Below are 27,874 nucleotides of genomic sequence, written 5' to 3'. Positions count from 1 at the left end.
CTGGGGGGGGGGGAGGTGATGGGGGGGATCACAAGGTCACAATAACAACACAACATGATTTTGGTAGAATGAGACGTTTCATTACAGAGTCAAACAAAATATGTATTTTTAACTGAAAGTTAAAAATGATGAAATCACTTAGCATTTCCTATTTGTGAAGAGCAACAGTGATTGAATTGCTTGTCGAAAAGTATCGGTAGTATTGGTGGCTTTGCTCTAAATTGTGCAATACAATAAAGACCTTGTCTTAAATGTTTATCACTCCCCCCCCCCCCCCCCTCTGTCATTATGCAAGGTAAACTCCCATCAATAATGACATTTGTCATTTTAACAAGTACCTATCTAAACATTAACTTGCTCAAACTAAACATCAAAAAGATAATGCAGAGTCAGCACCTCGGCCTAATTTTACATGTTGCTTCATTCTCTTGATGATGATTGCACGTTTTGCAAAGGTTTGTTTTTGTGTGTGACTATGAGCCAAGGCTATTTGCAAGTTGTCCTTGACTATAAATGCTATCAGCTTAATTCGATGTTTCAACTTGACATAATGAGGGATGGTTATGATGAATGCTGCTGGCTTGAAAAATAAAATACATTTGACTTTTTTTACTTGTTCTAATTACAGCTGACACGATAACAATTAAAGGATCATTTCCATCACATTATGTTTGTGCAGAAAGCAAACTTTTGGGTGGTTGTCATATAAGGGCAGGAAAATAACAGTCACTCCCACTGACCAATAGCTGCTTGAGGAATAGGCCGTGTTAATCAGTAGACCACATAAAAGCAACTTCACTCCTCAGCAATTGATGTACAACTGTGTGAGTTTCATTTCTTAGCGGATCCTCTGGCACAAAGCGGGAACCAGTTTTATATCCAGGAAAGAAAAATATACACAGACATGGAGGATAGGAACTGCTCTTTGGTGGAGTACTCTGTACAGCGCCAAGTTTTGAATGAGGTATCTCTGGATGAGGTGGCGCAAAAAGGGATATGGTCTACAAAGCCAACTTTCAGTGAACGTCTTAAAGGCTCCATGAGGTAACAACCACCATCAATAATCAAAAGCGATAATGGATGTGAGATTTTATTTGCATGGTTGTAAATATGCCTGCAGAGGAATCGGTAGTGATTGATGAAAACCACTAATGATTATCGGCAAGTAATAATTACAGCATTTGATTTGATTTGATAAAAATCACAGCTTGGACATTCAAGTGCCACAACATTAGGTACACAAAACCTGATGATGTGATATAACAAAATCAAATGATAGAAATGTGAGAGCTTTTCTCATTCATTCAATTTTAGAACTGAGATTGTAGTTTGTATTGCTCACCACTGAAGTCCAAACAGAATTTCAGTGCCAGGTCCAACAAGTGGCTTTATCGCTTCCTGCATTTCATCACTCAGTTGGAAAACACCATGTTGGCCAGTGTAACATTTGGGGAAGTTTTGTGGCATCTGTTGCAATTCTCATGATGTACTATCTTCAGTTGTTACATTTTAGTGGACCAAGACTTTGAATAAGCCCTTCGTGGCATCTGTTGCAATTCTCATGATGTACTATCTTCAGTTGTTACATTTTAGTGGACCAAGACTTTGAATAAGCCCTTCACTGGGGTCAAGGGTGTGCTGGAGCCTATCCCAGCTGACTTTGGGCAAGAGGCGGGGGGGACACCCCGAGCTGGTCGCCAGCCAATGGCAGGACACGTGTAGACAAACAACTGTTCACACTCACATTAACTCTTACAGACAAGTTAGACGCTTCAAAGAACCTTCTATGCACGTATTTGGAATGTGGGAGGAAAATGGAGTCAACCCATGTAGGCACGGGGAGAACATGCAAACTCCACACAGGAAGGTTGGCTCCACGACCTTTGAACTGCGAGGCCCTATTCCGTTTCAGCAAACGTATTCACACACAAGTTTTAATGTCCATATATCTACTGACTGTCCCAGGTGCTCTGTGCCCCGTGCCAAACAAGTTTTGACGAGCTGGGTGCCTGTTCTTGAATGGTTGCCTAAATACGCCATCAGAGAGAATGCAATGGGGGACCTGATCGCCGGCTGCAGCGTGGGCATCATGCATTTACCACAAGGTCAGTCAGATTGATAGATAGATAAATAAATAGATAAATAAATGAACAAATGAATGACAGAAAACACGGTAAAGTAGATGGTATTGCCCGTGCTCTGATTTGCTACCAGGCATGGCGTATGCTCTTCTGGCTTCTCTGAGCCCAGTGTTCGGCTTGTACACCTCGCTCTACCCGGTTCTGGTCTACTTCATCTTTGGCACTTCTAGACACATCTCAATCGGTGAGTGGAACACAGATGATGTAGACATAGACACAGACGTCCGTCCTCGCGTGAGTCTTGGTGAATTGATTGGTGTCTGTGTGTTTCAGGTACCTTTGCAGTGATCAGTATCATGATCGGGAGTGTGACCGAGCGGTTGGCTCCTGATAGTAACTTCCTTGTTAATGCTACAAATGGGACAGGAAGTGTAAATATCAACGAACGAGATGCTTACAGAGTGCAGATAGCTTGCTCGCTCACAGTCCTAGCAGGATTGTTTCAGGTCCGTTTCTACTTTTGTCTCAAACGTTCTACCACGCTGAGGTCTTCAACCAGATCTCTTTCTCTCACCCCCAAGATCCTGTTGGGTGTGGTGAGGTTTGGTTTCGTGGTCACCTACTTGTCTGAGCCGCTGGTTCGAGGATACACCACAGGGTCAGCGTGCCATGTGTTGGGATCCCAGCTCAAATATTTGTTCGGGGTAACTCCAGCTCGCTTCTCCGGTCCGTTCTCGCTGATTTACGTGAGTACGACATATAAAGCTTGTCGTTTCCAAGCAATGATGTATGTGTTTCTTGCCAGCTTTAATTCTTAGCTTCCATTGTTTTCCATAACAGACTCTGGTGGAAATATGCCGCTTGCTACCCCAGACGGTGGTACCGGAGCTGGTGGTGAGTCTGGTGGCGCTCTCCATTCTCATTGTGATCAAAGAGCTCAATCAATACTTCAGGCAGAAGCTGCCCCTGCCTATTCCCATAGAACTCATCATGGTAAGTCCTTTTGATTTAGATCTTTAGCACAATAATAAAAACAAATCTCAAGGTCAACGGGCAGACTTCATATTTGCATGTGCTAAAGTTGACCTCAACCTGAAATGATCTGGTGCACTCCTTATGTTTGCAGATCATTGCAGCAACAATCATCACTCATTTTTGTGGCCTTGCTACAAAATACAACATTGATGTTGTTGGTGAGATCCCAAGTGGGTGAGTAAATCTTTGAGATTTTAGCATGGCAGAAAGTTGTCAAGCATGCAGTATAGCGGATTTAGACGTAAAAATAATTGTTGACCCCCCCCCCCCCCCCCTTATTATAGATACTCTTCTGTGTCCTTTATATTCACACTTCTTCTGACAGTAGTTGTAATGGATAAACTATTACAAATGGGATTATTAAAATATGTTAAGTTAAAAGAACACCTGTAGAATGTGTGACACAAATATTTACAATCGCTGAAATCAGCCCCAGCCATGCATGACTGTCTCAAAAGGAAACAATCATTGAGCTTTCTCCTTTGGAGATAAGTCAACTGATAACCGCGAATATGGATTCCACCGTGTTTTTGCAGTTTTGGAGATAGCTACTAAACTTCACGGGTTTCTTTGTGTTCTACCTAATCCTCGCTTATCTCGCTTATCTTCTTCCATTCCAGGCTTAAGGCCCCCCGAGCTCCAGATGTGACGCTGTTCTCTGCATTGCTCGGTGACGCTTTTGCCATTGCCATTGTGGGCTATGCTATCAGCATTTCTCTTGGTAAAACATTTGCCCTCAAGCATGGCTACAAAGTGGATAGCAACCAGGTGAACCAAGACAAAACAATTTTGGCCTTTCCATTTAATTGTTGAAAAATTGTTTTGTCCAGCGTTTGATTTGATTTTCCTTCATTAGTGTGTTTCTCGATGTTCCCTTTGCTTGTACAACAGGTGTTATTTTCCAAATAATTTCATTTTTCAATTCAAGATATCACGTGGAAGCAGTTTTCATTATTTTTTGACAGTAATGTGTGAAGGTATGCAAAGCGCAAAGACTGAGTAAAAGGCTCCGAGCCACTCTCATTAATCATTAATGCAGAACAAGCTCTAAGCATACTTGTGTTGTTTAAATACGCCTGCCAATGCTTTCTGTGTGGAAACGATGTGTTGACCTGGCTATAGTTAGAGCAGTACACTAATATTATTGAACACCCACCTTACACAACATAAGCTGTTAATGTAGGCTCAGTGGCCTGGTGGTAGAGTATCTGCCCTGAGTTCAAACCCCGGCCGGGTCATACCAAAAACTATAAAAAAATAGGACCCATTGCCTCCCTGCTTGGTACTCTGCATTAAGGGTTGGAATTGGGGGGTCAGATCACCAAATGGTTCCCGAGCACGGCACTCCTGCTGATCACTGCTTCCCTCTCCCCCAGGGGATGGATCAAAATCACATGGGGATGGATGGGTTAAATGCAGAAGACAAATTTCACCACACCAGGATGTGTGTGTGAGACGATGATCATTGGGACTTTTGACTTTAATACCAAATATAACTACATATTAAAAATATTGTTTGTTTATTGTTCCACCAGGAACTGGTTGCACTCGGACTTAGCAACACCATTGGCGGCTGTTTTCAGTGTTATTCCGTGACTTCTTCCCTGTCGCGGAGCCTCATTCAGGAGAGTACTGGGGGAAGAACACAAGTAAAGAAACTTGACATTGGAAAAAAAAATGACTCTGTTTCCTTCCTCATCTCATACGTGACGCTAAAAGACTGCATTGCGTGTTTCATCAGGTCGCAGGACTGATTTCTTCCATCATCGTTCTGGTTACGGTCTTAAAAATAGGATCTCTTTTTGAAGCTCTCCCAAAGGTATTGGTTTCTCGGCCGACTTTTTTCCCCTTCAAAAAAAGTTCAAATGCCTTTCTTGAATGTTTCATCCGTTGTGTTCTCTGCTTTGGAACGTAAATGAATGTTGTGGCTCTCTGTGCATGTTCTTCAGGCCGTCTTATCCACAATCGTGTTTGTGAATTTAAAAGGAATGTTTAAGCAGTTCACTGATGTGCCTATGCTATTCAAGACCAACAAGGTTGACTTGGTATGACTCAACACTCCAAAAGATCCCGCTAGGCTACATGCAGCTTTGTTAATTTGTACTTTTACTGCCCTCTAGCTTGTGTGGCTGGTAACATTCACATGCACCGTTCTACTCAACTTGGACCTGGGTTTGGCTGTCTCCATTGCCTTTTCTATGCTGACGGTTATCTTCCGAACCCAGCTGTACGTACCCATCGGTATTTACACCTGAGTGTGATAAGCAAGTGAGATGCTTTCATGTTTTGTGTCATCATCTCTCTCAGGCCACGCTATTCAATCTTGGGCCAAGTACCAGCCACCAATTTATATCTGGACGTAGACACATACAAAGAGGTAATGAGAACCATGGCCCAATATGTATGGTATATGTTCTGTGCAGGCCAACTAGTTGAATCGCTGCATTCTTCATTCATGTTTTATATGAATTAAACAGGCAAAATCCAGCTGTTTTTATCCATCTCAGGGGGCGGCAATTTTGCTACTTGCTGTCGCCTGAAAATGACATCACGGTTGCCAGGTCTCAGATCACAACCTATCACAGCTCACCAGTTCTCTGAAGCTGTATCGTGATTGGATGTGACCCACAACTGTGATGTCATTTTCAGTTGAAAGCAGGGGTCGCAGGGGTGCTGGAGCCTATCCAGTTATCGGGCAGTAGGCGGGGGACAACCTGAACCGGTTGCCATCCAATCGCAGGGCACACAGAGACGAACAACCATCCGCACTCGCACTCACACCTAGGGACAATTTGGAGTGCTCAATCGGCCTACCAAGCATGTTTTTGGGATGTGAGAGAAAAATGGAGTGCTCAGCGAAAACCCACATGGGCACGGGGAGAACATGCCAACTTCATGCAGGGAGGGCTAGAGATGGAATCGAACCCGTACCCTCCTAACTGTGAGGCAGACGTGCTAACCAGTAAACAAAATTCATCATGAAAGCGAACAATAAGAATCAGATTTTCTTGATCTGTGCCCACAGGCTAAAGAGATTCCCGGAATCAAAATCTTTCATTCTTCCGCAACTATCTATTACACTAATGCTGAGATGTACTTGGAGGCCTTACAAGAAAAGGTTAGCGTTTGTCCTCGTTCACTTTTGGGCTATCCCGAGCTGCCATTACCATCTAATTTCCAACTCACTCCCCAAGCTTTCATTGTCACACTCTTACTCTATGTTTTGTAGAGCGGCATTCAAATTGGAAAACTGCTGGCAGCAAAGAAAAAACAAGAGGCAATGCTGAAGCAACAGGAGAAAACGTCAAACAAGAATGAAGCAAAGCAACAAGTATGCTACATTTCATTTGGAATTGAAATCCATCCATCCATCCATCCAAGCAACCTTTATTTCAAGTATGATAAACATCTTTTTTTCCCCCATCAGATTCCCAGTAATCTGTCCAATAGCACATTGTCCTTGGAAGAGATCAAAATCACTGCAGGACTAAAAGAGAATTTTAAGCATGGTATACCCTTGAAGACAACCGAATCTACAGTGAATGGATTTAGTCAAGGCCACGTAAACCGGGCCTACCAAGCCGACACAATGTCCGACTCCAATTGCGACACGGGAAGGTCGCAGTATTATGACAGCAACGCGCTGGCTTCGGAAGAGAGCCGTGACAAGAAAGGACTCACTGATGCACAGGTTCCTCACAGCATCATCTTGGACCTCTCAACAACTAGCTTTGTGGACACCGTCACCGTGAAGACCTTGAAAAATGTACTCAGGTGCTATGAGAAGCAAGTTTTTATTTATTTATTTATTGTAATTTTTTTTATCTTCCAGATTTTCCAGAACCTAACAGATATTGGCGTAGGAGTCTACCTCGCTGGCTGCCAAGGTCAGTGGTCCTCCGAACAAATCTGACTTCACCAACACACGTTAGTCACGAAATATTAGGGAGATTTGGCTAGCAGGGGGAATTTAAACATCCAAAAATAACTTTGCCTTCCTTAAAATTTGGAATGTGCATGTCAGTTTGTAATTGGAGTTTCTGGTTTGTGGAAACTGGTTTTCAAACAACCCTCTTCAGCATTTTCTTCCATGTTTTTCTTCCTGGTAAAATATTAGCCTGTGTGGTGGAGCAGCTGGAAAGAGCAGGTTTCTTCTCACAGTTGATCCCAAAGAGCAGGTTGTTCGTCACCATTCATGATGCAGTGCTCCACATCTTAAACAACAAACCGGGACAGACCGACGTCATCCTTGTGAGTTCTGCCTTATTTCCATCAATCACACGTCAAGTTTCCAATCTCAGCTCAAATGGATTCTTTTGTGTTTCCAGGATGTTTCCTACACCACCACAATGTGAACAGCAGGGGACAGCCTGTTCCAACTCACCATTCTTCTCTTGAACTAGTGGCGTGCAATTGCTCACTATTGGTCCACATTGTCTCCTCCCCCCCATACAGGGAGAAAGTCCACCACCTTATCATGGCAGCACAATTACCATGGAAATGCAGGGAGCCGTTGCTGTGACAACAAGCGTTTTGTTATATTGTCTAATGAGATGAGGCGGCTGGTCACCGAAGCTCTCACACTATGTGGCTCTGTGAGAAGCAGAGCAGGGGGGTTGCGTGGGAGAATCTAATAGCCATGTGTATTTATAGCTTGTGTGAGAGGCTAAAGAGTGAGCACATATTTGTTACTAGTATCTTTTTTTTTTTTACTGGTTCCAAGAATGAATATGCTTGAATTGCCTTGACAGTTTAATTAAGTGTCCTGCTGATATCTTGAGCTTACTTCTTCAGGGACCCAGCATTATGTTGGCAATGTTCACTTTCACAAGACAGTTTTAACTGTGTGTATATACTAGTGGGATGGACACAAACTAGTGTATGTAAATCTTTTCTTAGTGGTTTATTAAACTTGTGATAAAAAAACAACATGTCTTTATATTTTACTGTGGTGTTTAATATTGGCGATTCTTTGGCTGCATCATCAAAACTAATCAAAACTAATGCGATTAACAGGTCAATAGGTTAAAGTACTGTATGTCTAAACTGGTTAATCACTAATTATCATACAATGTAATAAGCCGACAGAAAATATGCAATTTATGTTTGATGGCACCTACCCAAATGCACATTTTTATATTGCCTGCCATTTCTACCGATAAAGGAGAAGACTAGTGGTTGGTTGTGGTCATTTCTCTTCTTTCTTCTTTTCAAAGGCCATGTGTACAGGAGAAACTCTTCACGGATGATCAGGAATGTTTTAGAAACCGAATTTTTTACCTTAACCTGAATATTAACAGCCGCTGTATGATATTCGCAATCCACCATTTTCATCAAGTTGGGTTCATCATCATGTTCTACTATGACGGGGTTTTTTTCTCGGACCGATGACGGAGGGAGGGATGGACCAGTGATCAAAGCCCTTCAAATGATGAGGGGACAGGGACGGAGAGATGATTGTATCATGAATAAGGATGGACGGACAAGGACGGAAGGGTGCCCAGGGCAAGGAATGGACGGAGCGGCAGAATTTGGTGAAATGCCCCACCTCTGGTTGCTACTTCATCGGTATTTGGGTATCGTGTGACACTTCTGAGATACGAACATTGTTGGATCCTTTCCGCAGCAGCATGCCTTCGTTCTCCGCGGTAAGATACTCCAGGTGATGTCTGCCCCATCGTGGGGTTATGAGGCGTTTCCATCGCTGCAAACACAAACGGATAGTGACTGGCAAGTTATACAGCTCTCAAATGAGTGGAATCATAGGAAAAGACGAAAGATCCAGGGCATATTTCGAAGGGTTTGAGGTATGTAAAATACAAAAACAGACAAGCAAGACAATCTGACCTCCCGAAATGATCCGTTGGCACGCAGCAGTTTGTACACAACAGTGAGTGGGATACACAGCATGGAGGAAAGGGCCAATGTCCAGCCAAGCAATTCACCCCACCACGGGTATACGTACAACTTGTTGTAGGTTAGGCGCTTATAGTTCATCAAATGAAATAGAAAAACTCCCTAAAAGCAAACTTCAATTAATGTTGATACCAGCAGACATCAAATGTGAAAACATACAAATTAGTAGTACATACCATGCAGACAATGGGCGTGAAGTAGGACCAGCACCACTTCATGTAGGGAAAGGGATGATAGCCGATCATCCGAGCCACGTCGTCCATGAAACGGTCTGCGCCTGACAAGAGGTCTTAAGATACAGGGGTACAACAAGAAACTGAAAGGAGAGCTCGTGTCTTACCATAGACCCACGCAATCACCACACATTCCCAGAAAGCTTGCCACAGCAGTGTCATCCCACTGGCAGAGTAGTAGTCAAACAACTGGAAGACGTACATCCCTCCCTGGCAGAGACAGCAGTCAATGAACACTGACATTTGTGAGTAAATACAAGCATTGAAATTCCAATGTCTGCACCCATAGAGAAATATTAGTATGACGATTTGGGGTACAATTAAGGGAAAACGCTACCTCTGTGATCATGGACAAGTCAATGATGATGCAGACGAAACAGCAAATGGCAGCTACCATCTCTCGCCGTAAAGTGCCCAAGGAGCATTTGGGAGGAAGCATGTCCATGAGTCCGGTTATGAAACCTTCTACCCCAACAAACTGAAATGAAAAAGTTTACATAGGCAAGAGCAAAATGAGTATAATGGCACGCGTGTGTACACACACACACACACACACACACACACACACACACACACACACACACACACACACACACACACACACACACACACACAAAATTCACCAATTTAAAGCAATATACTTAATCAATGCTAACATAGTGCTATTTGCTTGCCAGGAAAGAAAATGACAATTATTGATGGAGAAACTGTGCTGCTGAATTGTTCGAATTCATACAGGGTCCTCAAATCTTGAACATTTGACTTTTGGCAATACTCTTATCATGAACACATCATGGTGGCACACTTAGGACAAACACAACTGTCACTCTTCCACAATGTCCCCAATTGACTGAGAAGCACCCCAAATGAATTGTTCTATATCTCACCTGACTGTCCAAGCCAAGTATAAGTAACATAAAGAAAAAAAGTGCTGCCCAGAATGGAGCCAGAGGCATCAAAGTCACAGCCTTTGGGTAGGCTATAAACGCCAGGCCGGGTCCTACACAAACAGTTCAACAAAAGCAGACTTGACTAATATTCAACTCTATATTCAATAAGTATATTCCGTATAACTTACCACTCTCAGCTACCTTACTGATGTGCACCCCTTGCTCTGCAGCCATGAAGCCCAACACAGAGAAAACGACAAAACCTGCAAAGAAGCTGGTTCCGCTGTTAATGAGCGCCAGCACAAATGCATCCCTGGGAATAGAGAAAGGGCGGATTTCACATGAGAAACGTCACTGTCGTTGGGCGGACCCTCGCATCTCTAAAACCATTATCTTTTTGCTAACGATGTTTGTTGAGCCATTCAAACTTACTGGTAACAGTTGTAATAGAAGCGGTTGTAGCTGCCCAGTGCCGTCAGGGCGCCCAGTCCGATGGCATAGGAGAAGAAAATCTGGGTGCCAGCATCAATCCACGCCTACCACAAAGGTGTAAATAAAAAATTGAATGACAGGTTTGGATGTCAATCAGCCATTAATCAACCAAATACAGAGAAGCAGATGTTCATAGAAATCTACGAGTCTACCTGTGCTTCTCCTAGTTTGGACCAATCGGGGTTCAGGTAGTATACAATCCCATCTAAAGCTCCAGGTAGGGTGGCACCATGCCCCAAAAGAATAACCAAAACCACGTACGGGAACAGAGCCGTGAAATATACAACCTGCGGGAAGAAGACAAATATTAACAAAGAGGACTTTTATAAATGACATTAAAATAAATGCTGCACAACTCGTCAACCAGTTTTATGAATTGTACCTTCCCTGTGCTTTTAACTCCTTTCCATATGCAGAAGTAAACAATGACCCAGGTGGCTAGGAGGCACAGCGCCACCTCGTAGTTGATGCTCCCTGGCTCGTGAAGCCCGCTAGACAGATGGAGAACTTTATGCCTGTGAACAAGAACACGAGGGAGACAACTCTTTCAAAACGGACTCTACAAAAGCAAAGAGACTGTTAATGAATCATGAGAGACAACGTACTCCCAGAACTCGATGACTGGGGAGCGCATGCCTTCCGTCTCCACGCAGCTGTCGTTCAGGAGTGACTGGTTCGAGGACACGTCTTGAGCAGATGAGTTCACGCTGTTGTTGTGGCAATTGTGGCTGAAGTTGACTGTGCAGTGGACGGTGTTCCAAGGGTGTCCGCAGGTGGCCCACGGCAGCGGGTTGGTGAAAGAGTGGAAGAGAAAGTAGAGGCCCCACGCTAAAATCATGATGTAGTAGGTGTTGCAGAAGAACACAATCACCATCGACGCCAAGCCCAGACCTGGTCGGGAGAAGATGCGGGATCAGGACGAGAACGGATGTGACGGTGTGACCGTGTACTCTTCCTGTCTTGACTGACCTTTGAAAAGAGGCACGATGTTCCAGGCGGAAAGCCCTCCCTGCTTCATGAACTGGCCCAAAGCAACTTCCAGGAAGAAGACGGGGATGCCCCCGATGAACACCATTAGAAAGTACGGGATGAGAAACACACCTATAACACAAAACACATTTGCAGTGTCCATAAAGTCTACACACCCCTCTTCAAATGCTATTCCTTTTGTGACGTATAAAGATAAAACCGAGTTCTATGAAACCAAAATTGAACCTTTTGGTCATCATTCTAAAACATCTATGAATTGGGTCTGAGCATCATAGTTTGGATTGTTCTTCAACTAGAATTTGTGCTTCAACACAAGGTGGAGGGAATTAATAGCACTTGTTTTTGCACAATTTATTTTCTTAAGTTTGTACCTCCTCCGTTCTTGTAACAAAGGTAAGGAAAGCGCCACACGTTGCCCAAGCCTACAGCAAAACCCACGCAGGACATGATGAAGTCCATCTGGCTGGTCCAGGTTTCTCTCTCTGCAACTCTTGGTTCCGAGGAACCGCTGTCCTGGCTTAGGGGTGTAGCAGCATCTCTACCCTCACCGCATACTGAGCTCACTCCAGACATGGGCACAGGGAATGAATTGATCCCCCAACCTCTCCTTCAGACAGAGCTTCCATCCAGAGGCAATTTTTACCTGGATGAGAAAAGGTAGGACTCAGGCACGATTAAAAGATCCCATTTTCGCTTTTATTGCTCCATAAATCGGCATGAGAAATCTAAAAAAAGAGAGCAAGTAACATTTCATAACAATTCTATTGTTCCTGCAAGCTAGTGTTTAACTTTAAACAAAAAAAGCGGAGCAAGTGTCATATTTAACAGACACTCTCACTCGTGCGACGCTCCAGACGTCACTGTTTTTAGTCGCCACTACGTTGAGGCTTTGGTGAAGAGCTCGTAAAAAACAACAACAATGCAACAAAGAAGCACGTTAGGATTCGTTTGCAAGTTAGAATTCGTCATGATGGTTCGATTAGGTGGGATGAGAAAATATTTATTATTATTATTGTTTTTTTACTTTACTTGATTTTTACAAGGTGGTTATGCAAAGTAGCTTTCAGCGAATTGGTCCAAACATTATTCAATAAAACAATGATCTCGTGACTTAATGGCAATAATGTTTCACATGCAAAGGTGAATGATGCGGCCACCACTTGCCAACAAACGTGAAAAAAAAGTGCGTTTATTCTATGCGCATCATTAATGAAAACAACTATGCTGTACTATATTTTGTTTCGAATTAAAATACAATACCTCAATGAATTATTGTTCGTTAAGTATAAAAAATATAGGCTACAAAGTGCAGCCACATTGCTGCAGCATGCAATCGCTGTTCAGTCAAAAATATTCGTTGCTGCGGGTACATTCCTCATTGCAGTCTCTCTGAATTGTTCTTTAGTTGATATTGTCATACCTTTTGGTCAAATTCTACAAATCATGATTCAATACTCCACAATCCTCATGAAACGGATTGCTCATGTTACCTTCAACACCACGATAAGACCACCAGGAGGCAGACTGTTCCAACTGGCAATGTTCTGCTCTCCCACTGATGGCGTTCCATTGCTCACAATTGGTCCGCTTTGTCTCCTCCTTCCCCCCTTTTACTGGCAGTGGCCACTTTGACATTGTTGCCATGGAAACGCAGGGAGCTGTTGCTCTGACAACAGGCTTTTTATGATATTGTTTAATGAGATAAGCCACCTGTACATCAATGAGGCGCTTGCACTTTGTGGTTCTTAGACAGGGGCGTCGAGTCGGAGAAGGGACTGGAGGATTAATAGGAGTGAGTATTTATAGCCTGGATGAGAGGTGGAAGGGAAAGCCAAAATGCCAATGGCACATGCAATGCTGTTTCGTGTATACAGCCTGGTCCCCGTCAACAACTAATCAATTGTTGCAAATATTTGTTCATCATAAAGTTAGGGCTATTCGATCTGGGTGGGGCTCCCTTATGTGAGTGAGACTTCAAAGGTTGAAGATTAGGCTGGAATTGCATTCATGATTATGAATCGTGCGTGAGTATATTTATAGTCAGTGTTCACGCGACGTCTTCAGCTCTTTTCTATTTCAAGGACCCAGCGTCAGGTTTTATTTCTATTTTTATGAGCTAAACACTTATTGATTTCAACTAATGTAAAGCCAAAACTCATGCAAGGATTTGTCACTCAATAACCACATGTCCTCTTTGTCATTGTCTTGATATCTCACTGCCGTTTTAGGTGATTTTAAAATGTTTCGTGGATTTGTAAAGCATATGCAGGTGTATGTACTTTAGAAAAGAAAAAATGAAGATAAATATATAAAAAACAAAAAAACTCCATTCAATTTTGGGTCTTTTAATGAGTCTCTCATTGCCGTCCATACTGTCAACGTTTGTGTGATTTTTCTTATCCTAGTCTAACTTTCATTGGGGAGAAATACTGATAATGCTAAAGTCCTAATATTGATAACACTAAATCACGGGCACAAACACTGGATACATAAGTTCATAGCACATTTGGATCTGAAGATGGATTGTCGTTCTTTTCCTTTTTTTTTTTTTTTTTTTTTTTACAGTCTATGACGTAATAGAGATTGTGGAAAGCAACATGGAGCTCTCACACGCACGCACGCACGCACACACACACACATCTCCAATTGTTGCATTTTAGCAGCAGATGTGAGATTTCACAAATATTTTCATTTCATATTCACATGGTGATTCGACCGTATCGAACTGGATGAAGTTGCTGGAACCCTGACAGAAAGCGCTTAAGTGCAAGCACAAGGGACACACGCGAGACAAGACAGCACAAGAAGCAGAGAAAGAGAGCGCTGGTGAGCAGAGGAGAGTCAAGGAGCAGGGAAGAGTGGAAAAGACAAGTTGTTATAACCGGAGGTGTGTGTATCACTGATTTTCCAATCTAATAGTAGGTCCATGTGGGGCCTAGATATTCGAACAATTTTCCAGCTCTTACCGCTCAAGTTTTATTCGTATTAGGGGAACTAATTTACGGGAACTAATGTACAAAGGATGACGGTGACTTTGAGCTCTCGGGGTTTTTGACTCATACGGCACTTTCGAAGAGATGGTCATTCTTAGATCCTGCAGGGGGCAGTAGTTTGGCCTCGCTCTCTGGGGCGAGGTACTCCAGGTGATGTTTGCCCCAAATAGGGGTGGTCAGGTGCTGCCAGCGCTGCATGAGGAAAAATGAAAGCAAACGGATTTGATTCGGTTTTCCAAGGCCAGGTTTGAACGGACATCACAACGAACCGAGTTAAGGCTTGTCTGTCAGGTGGCCTAGAAAAGGACTTGGATAGATAAATGGATCACCAGGATGGTACAAGGCAAATTCAATCTTGACTAAATATTTGATGAGTCAATTCCATGAAGTGTTTGATGAAGACATTCATTTGGAATTGTTAAACTCCCACACCGAGACAAGCAACTTTGTATCACAGGCGACATTGCTGTCTAAAGCGTCATCCAAATAACTTTTAACAAACAGCAGTATCTATGGTGTCTCATTCTTTCTGATTTTGGACAATTACAAGGAGGAAAAACACGAGAAAACTTGTCCCAACATGCAGTCAAACATACTGACCTCCCGCAGTGATCCTTTGCTGCGCAGCAGCTTGTAGACAACAGTGAGTGGGATACAAAGCATGGAGGAAAGGGCCAAAGCCCAGCCAAGCATTTCACCCCACCATGGGTATGTGTACACAGTGTTGTAGGTTAGGGGTTTGTAGTTAACCACATGGAACAGGAACACTCCCTGGAAGCACATTTCAATGTCACCAGCTACCAGTGGGCACACCAAATATGACAATCACTGGCGGAGCTAGGATAGCGAGAAAAATAAAAATACAAACCCCAAAAATTATTCAGAAAATGCTTATGATGATTCAGTTCATCTTCTTTTTCAGAGATTGGTGGAAATGTGAAAAAGAAATTTGAAATAAAACGGACAATACCCAAAAGTCAATAATCGACACCAGGCATATTCCAGTGGGGGACACTGCCTCCGAGAACCCCCCTCTAGCTCCGCCACAGAAAACACTATAAAATGATCACCTACCACACAGACAAGGGGTGTAATGTAAGACCAGCACCACTTCATGTAGGGAAGGGGCTGATAGCCGATCATACGGGCCACGTCATCCATGAAACGGTCTGCGCCTGACAAGAGGTTCCAAAAAACATTGTGAAACTCTACTGGCCTTGATATTTAATCAAGACACGCTGTGAACGGAGAGCTGGTGTCTTACCATAGACCCACGCAATCACCACACATTCCCAGAAAGCCTGCCACAGCAGAGTGATGCCACTGGCAGAGTAGTAGTCAAACAATTGGAAGACGTACATCCCTCCCTGGCAGGAACAAACAACACGAGCACAGTTAACATTAAAAATTTGCAGTTAATATTTTATACGAGACCTACTTTGAGCCTTCCGGCTGGTTAGTCATGCTCGAAATGGTTTTGTGCGCTCATTGAACTGTGTCGAAAAAAACCTCCTCAAAACATCTTTGAGAACAAATTGCTTCATATTTGTGGGTAAAAATGACCCATATCAGTTTTTATATGACACCTATCTGTACTTTGGTTTCTAAGTATGAATCAATAATCTTGCCAACAGGAACCAAACTGAACTTTGGTACTGATAAGTCCGCCCAGCCTTTTGTCCCATTGAGTACAATTATCCAATCTGGTTAAGAAGGTTACCTCTGTGACCATGGACATGTCAATGACGAAGCAGATGACGCAGCAGATGGCTGCCACCACCTCTCGCCGCAAGGAGGCAAGGGGTGACTTGGGTGGAAGCATGTCCATGACTCCCGTTATTAGACCCTCTACTCCGACAAACTTGAAAAATAAAGTCAAATGACAGCAGGGAAGTAGATGAGAGTCACATTGAAACACAAGTCAGACTGAACTTATGGCTTGGTCATTGTACTGTTTCAAAACTCATTTGCACGGGTATTATGATCTACAAATCTTGAGGTATCATCTTTGCAAGAGCGTTTCAACTTATCATGAGGAACAACCTCCAAAATAACTTGAATGGGTAACAGCTGTAGTAACTCATATCACATGAGCCATTCTTCACAGACAAGAAACTAGGGAAAGAATAGCCCATGAGAGAGCATGAATGGACAGTGGCATGACTGTGAATAAGACAGAAGATCACTGACAAATGACAATTGACATAGGCACAGACAGGCACATAACTAACACATTACACAGAAATACAAAGCTGAAATTGGACAAGTGGAGCACAAAAATAAGATTTTTTTTGTGTGTGACAGGACTATCTTACCTGACTGTCCAAGCCAAGTACAAGTAACATGAAAAAGAAGAGTGCTGCCCACAGTGGTGCCATGGGCATCAAAGTCACAGCCTTGGGGTAGGCAATAAATGCCAGGCCAGGTCCTACGCATAAACAAAAGGCAGATTTGGTGTAAAAGGCATATTGGCGTAGTCTTTTTCAGCATCTTTGGTCTACTTACCGCTCTCAGCTACCTTACTGATGTCCACACCTTGCTCTGCAGCCATGAAACCCAACACGGAGAACACAACAAAGCCTGCAAAGAAGCTGGTTCCGCTGTTAATGAGTGCCAGCACAAACGCATCCCTGGAAAAAAGTTCATAAAAACACAGCAGACAAACACAAAACATAGGATTACAAGTGAGCCTAGTAGGCTTCCTAATATGTTGAAGCAGGACACGAGGTATATTGGCAAGAGAAAGGCTGGGCTGGGATGATAAATGGGGGATAAAGAGCAGATAAATATATCTCGACAAGCTGCTGTTGTCCTCATTGTGATCCACAGCAAATATGGCAACAGCCAGTTTGGCTCAAGGTCTGAGGGGAGATAGGGTGAAAGATCTCATGGCTACTTGGTAGATCTAAACATATCCCCTCACAGGATGAATCATGCTTGTTGTACAAATATGGAAACTATGAAATCAGATACTCTCCCTATTTGGAAGTTATCACTATGAACTGAATTTCTTAATGTACTGGCAATGAGTCAAGACGAATCTCTCGTAGGAAAAGAATGATATTAATTGATGTTGGTCATTAATAAATTGCAGCAGCTACAAGCCTCACTCATCCAGCGGAAGCATGTCCGAGCATGTTTGAGAACACCCGGGGGAATCCTAATGCACGTGCGTAATCGAAACAATTGAGCATCGGAGCGACGGGGTTAACAAAGCAGTGCATATCTAAATGTCCTCTCTAACTTGCTTACTGTTAAATAAACAATTAAGACAGCACTTAACAGCTACGTAAACGTGTTGCACCACACACACTATGCTTACTATCGGTCAATTAGTCATTGAACTGTCAACCTACCGTTTCAATTTGAGAGCCCGGGAACCTTTGCACATTCGCAATATTTTGCGATAGTAGCACAAAACACAGAAAGCTAAATTTACATTAGACTTTTTCCTGAGCTAATCTAAGACTGTTTGAGAACCAGAGCTAAGATAATATCTCAAGAGCTGAACTGATCTTTCAGCTACCAATTAAGGTCAAAGCTGAGAAGATGCCAGAGGGCCGGCCATTCCCCAGGTTAGAGCTACTGTGGTCTGCTTACGACATACGTTCAAAATGCACACTCACTGACTGCTAACCGATGTTGTTCAAAGCTAAGTTACGACAAAGTCACTCGACCTTCAGCTTGTGATAGCCTCAACGTTAGGATTAAAATTTCCGTATAACTCGTGGCGCTAATGCGCTGCTGGGTAGCTTCAGGCCAAAGTTAGCCTAGTGCTGACAAGCTTGTGTTTCTCTCACTTTAATTTGTAGAACATGCAGAGATTTTTGGTTGGGCAGCAAGTGTAGTACCTCGTGATATAAATGTAAATATGTCTATGTACAGTATTTATATATGGCATACTCAGGTCAAAGGTCATAGAAAGCAAGTATCGCTGATGTTTGCGATATGTTGAGTTATTTTCAGAGTGGGTTCCGGTGGGTGTCTGTTTTCACACAGTGTTACTTACTGGTAACAGTTGTTGTTGAAGCGGTTGTAGCTGCCCAGTGCCGTCAGGGCACCCAGTCCGATGGCATAGGAGAAGAAAATCTGGGTGCCAGCATCAATCCACACCTACCACAAAGGTGTAAATAAAAATTGGAAATACAGGTTTGGATGTCAAATTCAGCCATTAAGCAAGCAAATACAGAGAAGCAGATGTTCATAGAAATACGAGTCTACCTGTGCTTCTCCTAGTTTGGACCAATCTGGTTTCAGGTAGTATATAATCCCATCTAATGCTCCAGGTAGTGTGACACCATGGGCCAAAAGAACAACCAGAATCACGTAGGGGAACAGTGCTGTGAAGTACACAATCTAGAGGAAGAAGGAAAATACAGAAGATGAACAGGAGATATGTGTTGGATTTTGATAGGTAGGTAGGTGAAGTTGAACTGAAATACATACTATGTCAGAAGTACTCACATAGTGAAAATTAACAGTAAACATTCAAACTTGTTACATTAAATGAAGTGCATTTAAAAAAATGCATTGACTAGAAACAGGCTAGTACTTATCAATGTGGTCTGTTTGTTATGGTCAAAAGTAACTGCACCAAAGTATGTTTTTATCACTTTGATTAAGCGATTACCTGCTTTGTAAATACTCAAGTCTTAAGCCCATTAGGTCCTCGGTGTAGATGTGTAATGGGCCCTGTCAAGTTACTTTGAAGAAAAGGTAGCCTGTAAAATGGAAAGCCAGACAATTTGTAAACCACCTGCAATAGCAGGGGTTTTTGGCAGACCTTTTCAAACGCCGAAAAACGCTGCCCCTGCTACCCAGTGACAGTCTAGACTACGTCAGTATGGGAAAAGTCAAGTATTGAGAAAGCTCATTTTTTGCCTTGATCTGGGGGAGAGTATGGCCTCTTTCCAAATTGCAAATATGGTGGAACGTTGCTAATCGGCTTACAGCAGGGTAGCTGATTCTCATTCTTTTTCTTTTCCCCTGGCCTTGAAATGTGGCTACTGGAGACACAAACTCGACTCTCCATACGCTGTAAGCAACTAAGCATAGCGCTGCGTTGAACAGCTACAATACAACACGGAAAATTCTTCATTATAGCGCACCATAAAGGATCAGTGTATTTATACAGCAATCCCCGCCCCACTATATCGCGGGGTCAGACTTTGCGGTCCCAGTCCATCGTAGATTGATCTCGCTTTTCGAAAAAAAACCATTGTTTGTATTTTTGCGTTATCCATTACTCTTCCTCTCATTCTCAATAGATCATGTGTGTATCAAATGTGCATATTTGAATAGAGTATCTCCATATTGCAGGTGCCATTTATTACTGGGGTGGTCCATATCGTAACCCGCATGATGGAGGGGGGATTACTATACATTTAATATCTGACTGAAGTATCGTTGAAGCGCACATTTAGATGATTCAAAAGCAACCGCATAACAAGTAGAAGAATGCGAGCTCTTACGGGTTTCAGTCTAGACACTGATCCTCTCACTACATCAAATCTGATTGGGGGTCAAAGGGCAAAATGCCACAACCGTTTCTTTTGGGGGGGGGGGTTCAGGTAACCACACAATCATAGCCTATAACTTTGGTCGTGGAAAGAGACTGGATCTAAACACATGATAATTCATCTATGCTTGTAATTAGTGATTTGTAAATCAAGAGGAAACATACCTTGCCTGTAGATTTGACTCCCTTCCACATGCAGAAGTAAACAATGACCCAGGTGACGAGGAGACACAGCACCATCTGGTAGCTGATGTCGCCAGGGTCATCAATGCCACTGGACAGGCGAAGAACGTTGCGTCTGTGAACGACAACGCAAGCGTCATTACATCCGAGCAAATTCTATATCATTAAGATCAATCGTGAAGGCTTTTAAAGCTAGAACGACACACTAAGTACTCTATGGACAAATTATTGAGACACATGGGATAATAGATGATTTCAACATGGAATTGAGATTGTGTCCGCCCTGTCATTGTGGGGGTCAAAGAAACCTCCGATGTGGCTTTACAAGCAGCATCTCATCTTCAATCAAGTTTCGACTTCCATTGGGTATTTTTAAGAATATATCTTTGTTTTATAATTTTCATCACGTTATGTGTGCAGTTAGACGCTATCAAGCTCAACATGTCCACTCTGTCATAGCAAAATATCAATCGATATAAAAACCTTCCACACATTCCAAATGTATTTCTTAAAACCACATTTTTAAACAGCCAGATTGCTGACTGAATTATGTTGCTAATTGAACCCCCATTAGGTACACGAATAAATGTTAACATTCGCCTAGAATGTCCACCCTGTTGATAAATCAGTAAGATTATTGTTGCATTCAATTGACATCGTTGTTTTTTTTTTTTTTAGAAACAGTTTATACATACAGGGTCGGTGCTCTTAAGTTTTTCCACATCAACATTTATGAGCCTTGCTTTGTGCATTGTAGAATAAAACGATTGCTATAAAGTTGAACGCATAGCAGTTTTAGCAAAGACGAATACAAGAAATAAGGCATCTGGCAACATGTGTATCCAATATAATGTCATATATTACTACAATGGGAAGATAAAATATACATACTCCCAGAACTCAATGACAGGGGAGCGCATGCCTTCCGTCTCCATGCAGCTGTTGTTAAGGAGTGAAAGGGTCGCGGACACGTCCAGTGGAAGCACAGAGGCGAGAGGCTTGACGGCTTGCGCGGCAGATGATAGCTGAGACAACTGGGCCGCACTGTGGTTGTGGCAGGTGCGCCGGAAGTCCTCTGTACAGTTGGGGGTGTTCCAAGTGTGTCCACAGGTGGCCCACGGAAGTGGGTTGGTGAAAGAGTGGAAGAGAAAGTAGAGACCCCACACCAGAATCATGATGTAGTAAGTGTTGCAGAAGAACACAATCACCATCGAGGCCAAGCCCAAACCTGGTCGGGAGAAGATGCAGATCGGGACATGAATGAATGAAGTGACGTCAACTGCGTTCTCTTCCTGTCTGACACTGAGCGGTAACCTTTGAAAAGTGGCGCTATGTTCCAGGCGGAGACCCCTCCCTGTTTCATGAACTGCCCTAAAGAGATTTCTAGGAAGAAGACAGGGATGCCCCCGATGAACACGATCAGCAAGTAGGGGATGAGGAACACACCTGAAACAGAAAACAAACACAGCTTGTCACGTTCAATCTCGGACCCGAACAAGGTTGGACAGAAGAACATTCATCTCATGTACTCGAATTCCTGCCCAAACCGATTCAAGAGAAAGAGAGAAAGTTTCATCGGTGAAATTCCCACCCAATATGATCATTTTGAAAGTCCTAGTGTCGGCCGATATAATAGACCAGGTAATTAAAAATTACTTACGCCTTGACTGAAACGTATGTTACAAATGAACAGTATCCCCTGTCAGAAATCCAATTTACTAATTGAGCATAAGAGTCCTCGAATTGTAATATCATTCCTATATGAGAGACGTATGAATCACATTTCAAGTATAAATCACATTTCTTACAAAATCAGATACAGGTATTTATTTGAATGCTACAAATTGGTTCATTGTTATGTTAATCAACATTTCTCGCCTGTTACCACCAGCATTGAGATTGAATGAGACCAAACAATGGTACCTGTTATTTCAAAAATAAAATCAAGTGTTCAATGCTGACAGCACAAGGGAAAACAAATATTGATGAGCTAATAAAGCAATATTTAATTCTTATGGACTCCAAAATGTTACATAACAGAGCAAAATTTAAAGCTTGGAAGTGGTGAAATACAAATGTAGGAAAGAGGAAAACCACTTTTTTGGTCTTTGAGATGGCAAACAGATGGAGTTGCTCATAAGTAAATTAGTCCTGATAGAGAAAGCGGGGACTTGTTTTAATTTGATTGGATGGATTTTGCCCAGAGCAAGCTACTTTCACAGGCATTATGTAGAAAGCATTTGGTGAATAGGAGAGATAACGGAACAAAAACGAAGGCCACGAGGTGATTCGAATTCAAAATGAAAACAATTGCAACTATGTGATGCCACTCCAGAGCAAATGAGGTGGTCATGTGACCGCCTGTGACGCAGTGCACGGGCTGGCTTACAGCAAAGGAGGGAAAGATGGATGGAGCGCAGAGGAGGGAGGCTGAGGGAAAAAAAGTGGGACGATGCCACAGCTGGGATTTGCGGGTGGGAGGATTGGCAAAAAAACAAACACATCAATCGGTAGTGAACATCGGCCCGATTGGCACCGGAGCAGCGTTATCGATTGGCAATTTGTGTCTCATCCACGTGTCATTCTGCGAGAGCAGAGGGCTACCGCCTTATAAGGCAACATTGGTGAGCGTGACTCAAACAGAAGAGACAGGGGCGGGTGAGCCAGAGACACAGAAGAGAGCACGAGATGAGATGGGAGGCGTGAATGGAATGAGTGGAGGGGAAAAAAGGCTTTTTGCAGCAATACCCCAAGCTAACCTACTCGCTGAACTTATGGGTAACTGCGTCCCAAATAGGCTTAAGTAAATCCTCTTTTAATCATAACTGGACCAAACACGATGGGCCGAGCAGCAGCAGCAGCAGCAGCGTCACAATAAATAAATATGGACATTTATTCCAAACAGAGTGGGAGTTGGAGTCTTATCAGAAACTGCTGCTGTTTTGTAAGGTCTAGGCTGGTCAAGGACACCAAATGAATTTGTTGACTTGTAAAGGCAAGGGAGAAATCGCACAGGGCAGGTTATTGATATTGTGTGTCCGTATGCCACCTTATCAGGCAGACAGAGAGACAGAGAGACAGAGAGACAGAGAGAGAGAGAGAGAGAGAGAGAGAGAGAGAGAGAGAGAAAGCACCTTCATAAAGCTGCAACAGTGTCGGGCAGGAGCACAGGGGGTGGACTGTGTCAAACAGGCCATTGTTATCCGATACCAGAAGGTGGGTATCAGTACTGTGGGTCACAAGACACACTCAAACGAGAGGGAGGGAAAGCTGGACTAAGATACACACAACCACCCATTGGCCTTAATTTCAACAAAACACATCGTAAAAAATATGGACAAGTGGGCGGGGATGAGGGTAAGAGAAGGGCAAAGTCTGAGAAGGTTACTATGGATGAAAATGGAAAGGACGCAGAGAGAGGCGTACGCCATGTGACCGACCGCAGGACATGGTGTACATCTGTTAAGCAACTATAATAAAGTGAATGGTGGAAGAGGAGGCGGAGGGAGGAGGAGGCGGGGGGGGCTACGTGCTCACAGCCAGGCAACAATAATTTGTTGGTCTACTTTTGCTTTCATTTATAGCCGTCAGGTGACAAAACCTTACAACTGACAACATCTTCATCTCATCGGATTGTAAATAGCCTCATTAATAAAACCTCTCCCCATGACAACATGACAATATCCGCACCGTGACCTTGACCTATTTGCGGGATATGGGACCTTTCTGCCAACAACAGAAATTGACAGACGTCCATGACACAACTCTTGCTTTAAACTTACAGCAGATATGACATGATCAGCCAAACATAATCATATTACAACGGCATGTCATCATTGGATCATGACAAACTTGAGCTCTATTTTCATTTCCTAATATGTCATGCACTTACGTTGACTTTTCCTTTAAAGGGAACTTGTTGAAATTATTACAAATACCTCAAATTATCATTATGATCGATTCACTTCGATGACCTTACATGATCAGTTTACATCTTTTCTCCATAGGTGATAAAAACAAGATCCGTCTGTACAGCAGATATAAAAATTCTGCACACCCCTATTTGATTGTGAGGTGGAGAAATGATGAATTAATTCTGAACACAGCCACATCCCAGTTAAATGGGCATGTGCAATTTAGTGCAAGCACATTATCTCAGTTATTAATTTGTATTTCTCTTATCAAATAGATACAGAAATTAATTTAATTGTACAGGTCAAATTATTAGTGGAATTCTTTTGGAAATTATTTATTGGGCTGTGTAGACTTTTTATTTCAGCTGTACGTGCTATTGGCTATAGAAGATGTATGGCTGGATCTTCTGCTTCATAATCAAGCATGGAAGGTCCATTTTAAACACTTTTATTCTTTTAAAGTTTGATTCCTTGTTTAATAATTGTAAACGATTCATGACAAAAAAGCCCCAACTGTTTGCCAATGCTACCATGTCATGTTTTTATACACATCATACAAAACTCACCTCCTCCGTTCTTGTAGCAAAGGTAAGGAAAGCGCCACACGTTGCCCAAGCCGACAGCAAAACCCACGCAGGACATGATGAAGTCCATCTGTCTGGTCCATGTTTCTCTTTCCACCGCTGGAACTACATCAGCCGCGGCAACAGTTCCGTCCTGGATCTGTGGAGGACCAGTTCCTCCACCGTCGGCGCGGTCTGGGCCGACTCCGGGCACCGACACCAGGGGGTTAGCTGATCCCCCACCCTCACCTTCGGATATCTCCCCAGCCTCCAACTGAGGGAGGCTGATTTCACCTGGTAGGAAAAAGACGGGAAGATCGTTAACTTCATAGGAACCATATATAGTGATGTAAAGTCTACACACCTTAAAAAACGTCAGAAAAAATTCCAGAGTTTTTACACCTATACCTACTTTTCAAAACGAAAATAATGCGGTCGCAAAGTGTTCACAGCGTTTTATAACTAAGGATTTGACGGTGTTCAATGTTAATCACATTCCAAAACTCAAATCAATGGGAGTCTGCGCGCTCCTGCCACCACTGGCAGGGCTAGGAATTTTTCCCCTATAAAATGGGGTTGCCAAGGACATCTCAGGGATTCCGCAAAACAAATACAAGCCCCCTAATTTCTTTAGAAAATGTTGATAAACATACATCATATGTTCCCTGGGATATGTGGAAAGAAATTCATGATTTGGCCTGGCACCTGAGGGGGGTTCAAGTATAATGGGGGGGTTACAGCACCCCCGCGGCCTCTATCTAGCTCCGCCAGTGACTGTCACCATTTAAAGTGCCTGCTTTAGTGCGGTTTCTTCCATTTTAAGCGGGATCATACACATGATGGAGAAAATTATGAACTGTTCCATATATTAGTCAGTGACAGCACAAAACACCCAAGCTTCTGCCCGAAATAAAAATAGGAAAGGCATACCAGAACACCTGATATGCAACCACATTATCTCTTCTTTTTACTTCCCTTCTAAAAAGGGCTTTTTTTTTTTCCATTGAGTTGTACAGGTTCTATTTTTTTTTTATTCGTAAAACATGGTATTTGAACAAGGGTATGTAGACTTTCTTTTTTATGACCACTGCAAGCCGACAGAAGGAGAGAGAGATTGTGCGTTATTTGACAATTTCTTATAACATGCCTTCAGGCTTCAAGAAACGCTCAGCATCCTATCTTCATCATGCCAGCCTGACAAATTGTTGTTTCTGCTCATATTGCAGTTGTGTTGACATCATGAAGTGAACCCTCCTCCGACATTCATTGTGCCTGTCTGCGTCTCAGTCAGGATGATTGGTGTGCTGCAGCACCGAGCATCTTAGAAACTGACCACACTATGTAAGCACCTTGGGCTTCTCTGCGCGTCGTAACCGAACTCGCTTTTTTCGTTATTTTGGATGCATCACATGGGAGTGTTTACAAGAAACAAAAGCTATGTCATCCTAGGCGTACAATTGCACGAGTATTAGAGCAGCCGACTCTTGTGGATGCAAAGTGAGGCAGCTCAATCCAGATCAGAGCAGTTTGGGGTGTGTGTGATCAGAAGAGCAATCAAGTAGGCAAGGTAAAGGAATGGCTGTGGCTTTGACTGCCTTGAAAGGAATAAACAGATGAGCAAATCTGTGAGAGTGATACAATAGAAATTAGACTTACATTAAGATGGTGCTAAATGGAAATTTTGTTTGGAGCTCATTCCATTCATTTCCAACCTTATGCTATTCAGGGTCACGGGTGAGTTGAAGCTTTATTTAGCTGAGCGGTCAATCAGGGCACAAGCATTACTTCTGGACAATTGACAGTCCATTCAACCTGACGTGCCTGTTTTTGGAGTGTAGAAAAAAGATGGACTATATAGAGAACACCCACACAAGCGTATGCAAAACATAGAAAAGCCTGAAGTCAGATTTGAACCAAGAACTTTTCATTTCACAGCCATAACTCAATCAGATTGGAATATGTTTGAGTGACAAAGTTTGAAAAGATTTGGAACTGGACTGCATGTCAAAGTCACCAAACCAAATTCCAGGAGGCTGTAATATTTGAGATTTCCTTTGAGCTGATCTAAGATTTTGCCGATAAATGTCGTGAACATCAAATGCTGGTCCTGAGGATGCACTTTGCACAATGTTAAAGCTGTCACTTGATCCTATAATATATGATAACAATGATGCAACATACTCACCTCGATTACTTTCTTCCAATTCTGCTGACATATTGTTCAACTGTTCCAGAAAAAAAATGGATATGGAATTTAAATTGGGGAGTGGGGGGGCGAGAGCTGGCTGCTGGTGTTTAGACCAGGGAGGGTAAACGTGCCAAGAGAGGCAGGTATGTTTAGCACCCTCTTTGATTCGATCAGTTTATTTCACCTTTGAAACATATATTTAATTAAAAAAAATGCAATTAAGAATACTAAGAAGTCAGGGTTTTTTTTCACACGTTTGAACGCTTCAGCACAGCCAAGAGATGATTTTTTAAAAAATGTCAGCAAGCGCCGTGGGACGCAGGAGACTCAGAAGCAGTCGACGAAGCACTTGAAGGTAAGCCTGAAGAATCTCATGGAGGACAGTTAGACGAAAAAAAGCCGGCGCTTTAGAGTGAAAGGGTGCGTTTTAAAAGGCAAAAAAAAAAAATCTTTTCCAACGAGTTGTTCCAAAAGCCGATTCAGGAGACCGTGGTGGACCTTCTGGGTGATGCCGCGGTGCAGACTGAGAGAACAAGTGACGTTCCAGACATTGTCGTCACCCCTCCACCCCCTCCCCCACTGCTGAGACGTGATTGGCTGATGAGAGCGCACACATACACTGCATCATCATCATCATCATCATCATCAGAACCGCCACGGTACAATGACAGTCCCGTGGATGGATGGCTTGCTCGCGCCGCATACGTCACTGCAAGTGCACACAAATTAAGCAGGCTTTCAAATTGCATCTTCATGGCGGCTGCCATAATGCGACGCGTCAAGCTGCAGGTGCAAAACCGCGCTGCCCACCTCCAGCTAGACATTTTACTTTTACCGCATCACATATAACATTGCATTGACGACTCATTGCCGATACT

At 43.0% G+C, this 27,874-nt stretch overlaps 3 protein-coding genes across 12 annotated transcripts; 1 reads left to right on the top strand and 2 right to left on the bottom strand.

Annotated features, from left to right (window-relative positions):
- The first annotated feature begins 816 nt into the window (after window positions 1–816).
- LOC147061547 (solute carrier family 26 member 6-like) lies at window positions 817–8,390 on the top strand. 2 transcript variants are annotated; one of them, XM_085907906.1, is made up of 19 exons: window positions 817–1,044; window positions 1,966–2,105; window positions 2,215–2,325; window positions 2,415–2,587; window positions 2,663–2,827; window positions 2,922–3,074; window positions 3,208–3,290; window positions 3,737–3,884; window positions 4,652–4,765; window positions 4,858–4,935; window positions 5,066–5,161; window positions 5,237–5,343; window positions 5,424–5,493; window positions 6,142–6,234; window positions 6,346–6,447; window positions 6,544–6,882; window positions 6,949–7,003; window positions 7,234–7,367; window positions 7,445–8,374. In XM_085907906.1, the coding sequence occupies exons 1-19, from the start codon at window positions 905–907 to the stop codon at window positions 7,469–7,471; spliced, it is 2,328 nt and encodes a 775-aa protein (XP_085764032.1). In that variant the 5' UTR covers window positions 817–904; the 3' UTR covers window positions 7,472–8,374. The 2 variants fall into 2 exon arrangements, with proteins under 2 accessions (XP_085764032.1, XP_085764024.1); XM_085907898.1 differs by having other exon boundaries at window positions 6,544–7,003; window positions 7,445–8,390.
- LOC147061546 (sodium- and chloride-dependent creatine transporter 1-like) lies at window positions 6,666–13,825 on the bottom strand. Of its 8 annotated transcripts, none has more exons than XM_085907966.1 (14): window positions 12,009–12,465; window positions 11,617–11,748; window positions 11,253–11,538; window positions 11,030–11,162; window positions 10,800–10,934; window positions 10,588–10,691; window positions 10,344–10,468; window positions 10,153–10,265; window positions 9,603–9,743; window positions 9,373–9,475; window positions 9,209–9,309; window positions 8,964–9,134; window positions 8,665–8,820; window positions 6,666–7,330 (listed from the first exon to the last, which is right to left on the bottom strand). In XM_085907966.1, exons 1-13 carry the CDS (start codon window positions 12,208–12,210, stop codon window positions 8,674–8,676), a joined length of 1,893 nt encoding a protein of 630 aa, XP_085764092.1. In that variant the 5' UTR covers window positions 12,211–12,465; the 3' UTR covers window positions 6,666–7,330; window positions 8,665–8,673. The 8 variants fall into 8 exon arrangements, with proteins under 8 accessions (XP_085764092.1, XP_085764083.1, XP_085764108.1 ...); XM_085907957.1 differs by having other exon boundaries at window positions 6,673–8,538; XM_085907949.1 differs by adding an exon at window positions 13,128–13,825 and having other exon boundaries at window positions 6,886–8,820; window positions 12,009–12,280.
- Window positions 13,826–14,160: 335 nt separating this feature from the next.
- Window positions 14,161–27,498, bottom strand: LOC147061545 (sodium- and chloride-dependent creatine transporter 1-like). Of its 2 annotated transcripts, XM_085907918.1 has the most exons (14): window positions 26,994–27,498; window positions 24,812–25,102; window positions 21,646–21,777; window positions 21,223–21,559; window positions 20,314–20,446; window positions 18,852–18,986; window positions 18,640–18,743; window positions 17,136–17,260; window positions 16,946–17,058; window positions 16,351–16,491; window positions 15,895–15,997; window positions 15,705–15,805; window positions 15,231–15,401; window positions 14,161–14,822 (listed from the first exon to the last, which is right to left on the bottom strand). In XM_085907918.1, the coding sequence occupies exons 1-14, from the start codon at window positions 27,022–27,024 to the stop codon at window positions 14,694–14,696; spliced, it is 2,046 nt and encodes a 681-aa protein (XP_085764044.1). In that variant the 5' UTR covers window positions 27,025–27,498; the 3' UTR covers window positions 14,161–14,693. The 2 variants fall into 2 exon arrangements, with proteins under 2 accessions (XP_085764044.1, XP_085764053.1); XM_085907927.1 differs by lacking the exon at window positions 26,994–27,498 and having other exon boundaries at window positions 21,223–21,406; window positions 21,560–21,777; window positions 24,812–25,059.
- Between the last annotated feature and the right edge of the window lie 376 nt (window positions 27,499–27,874).

This window comes from Syngnathus leptorhynchus, chromosome 1, assembly GCF_054491065.1.
Source record: "Syngnathus leptorhynchus isolate UIUO chromosome 1, UIUO_Slep, whole genome shotgun sequence".
Classification (NCBI taxonomy): domain Eukaryota; kingdom Metazoa; phylum Chordata; class Actinopteri; order Syngnathiformes; family Syngnathidae; genus Syngnathus; species Syngnathus leptorhynchus.
The sequence above is the reverse complement of the archived record's forward strand: the minus strand, read 5'-3'. Positions and strand labels throughout refer to the sequence as shown.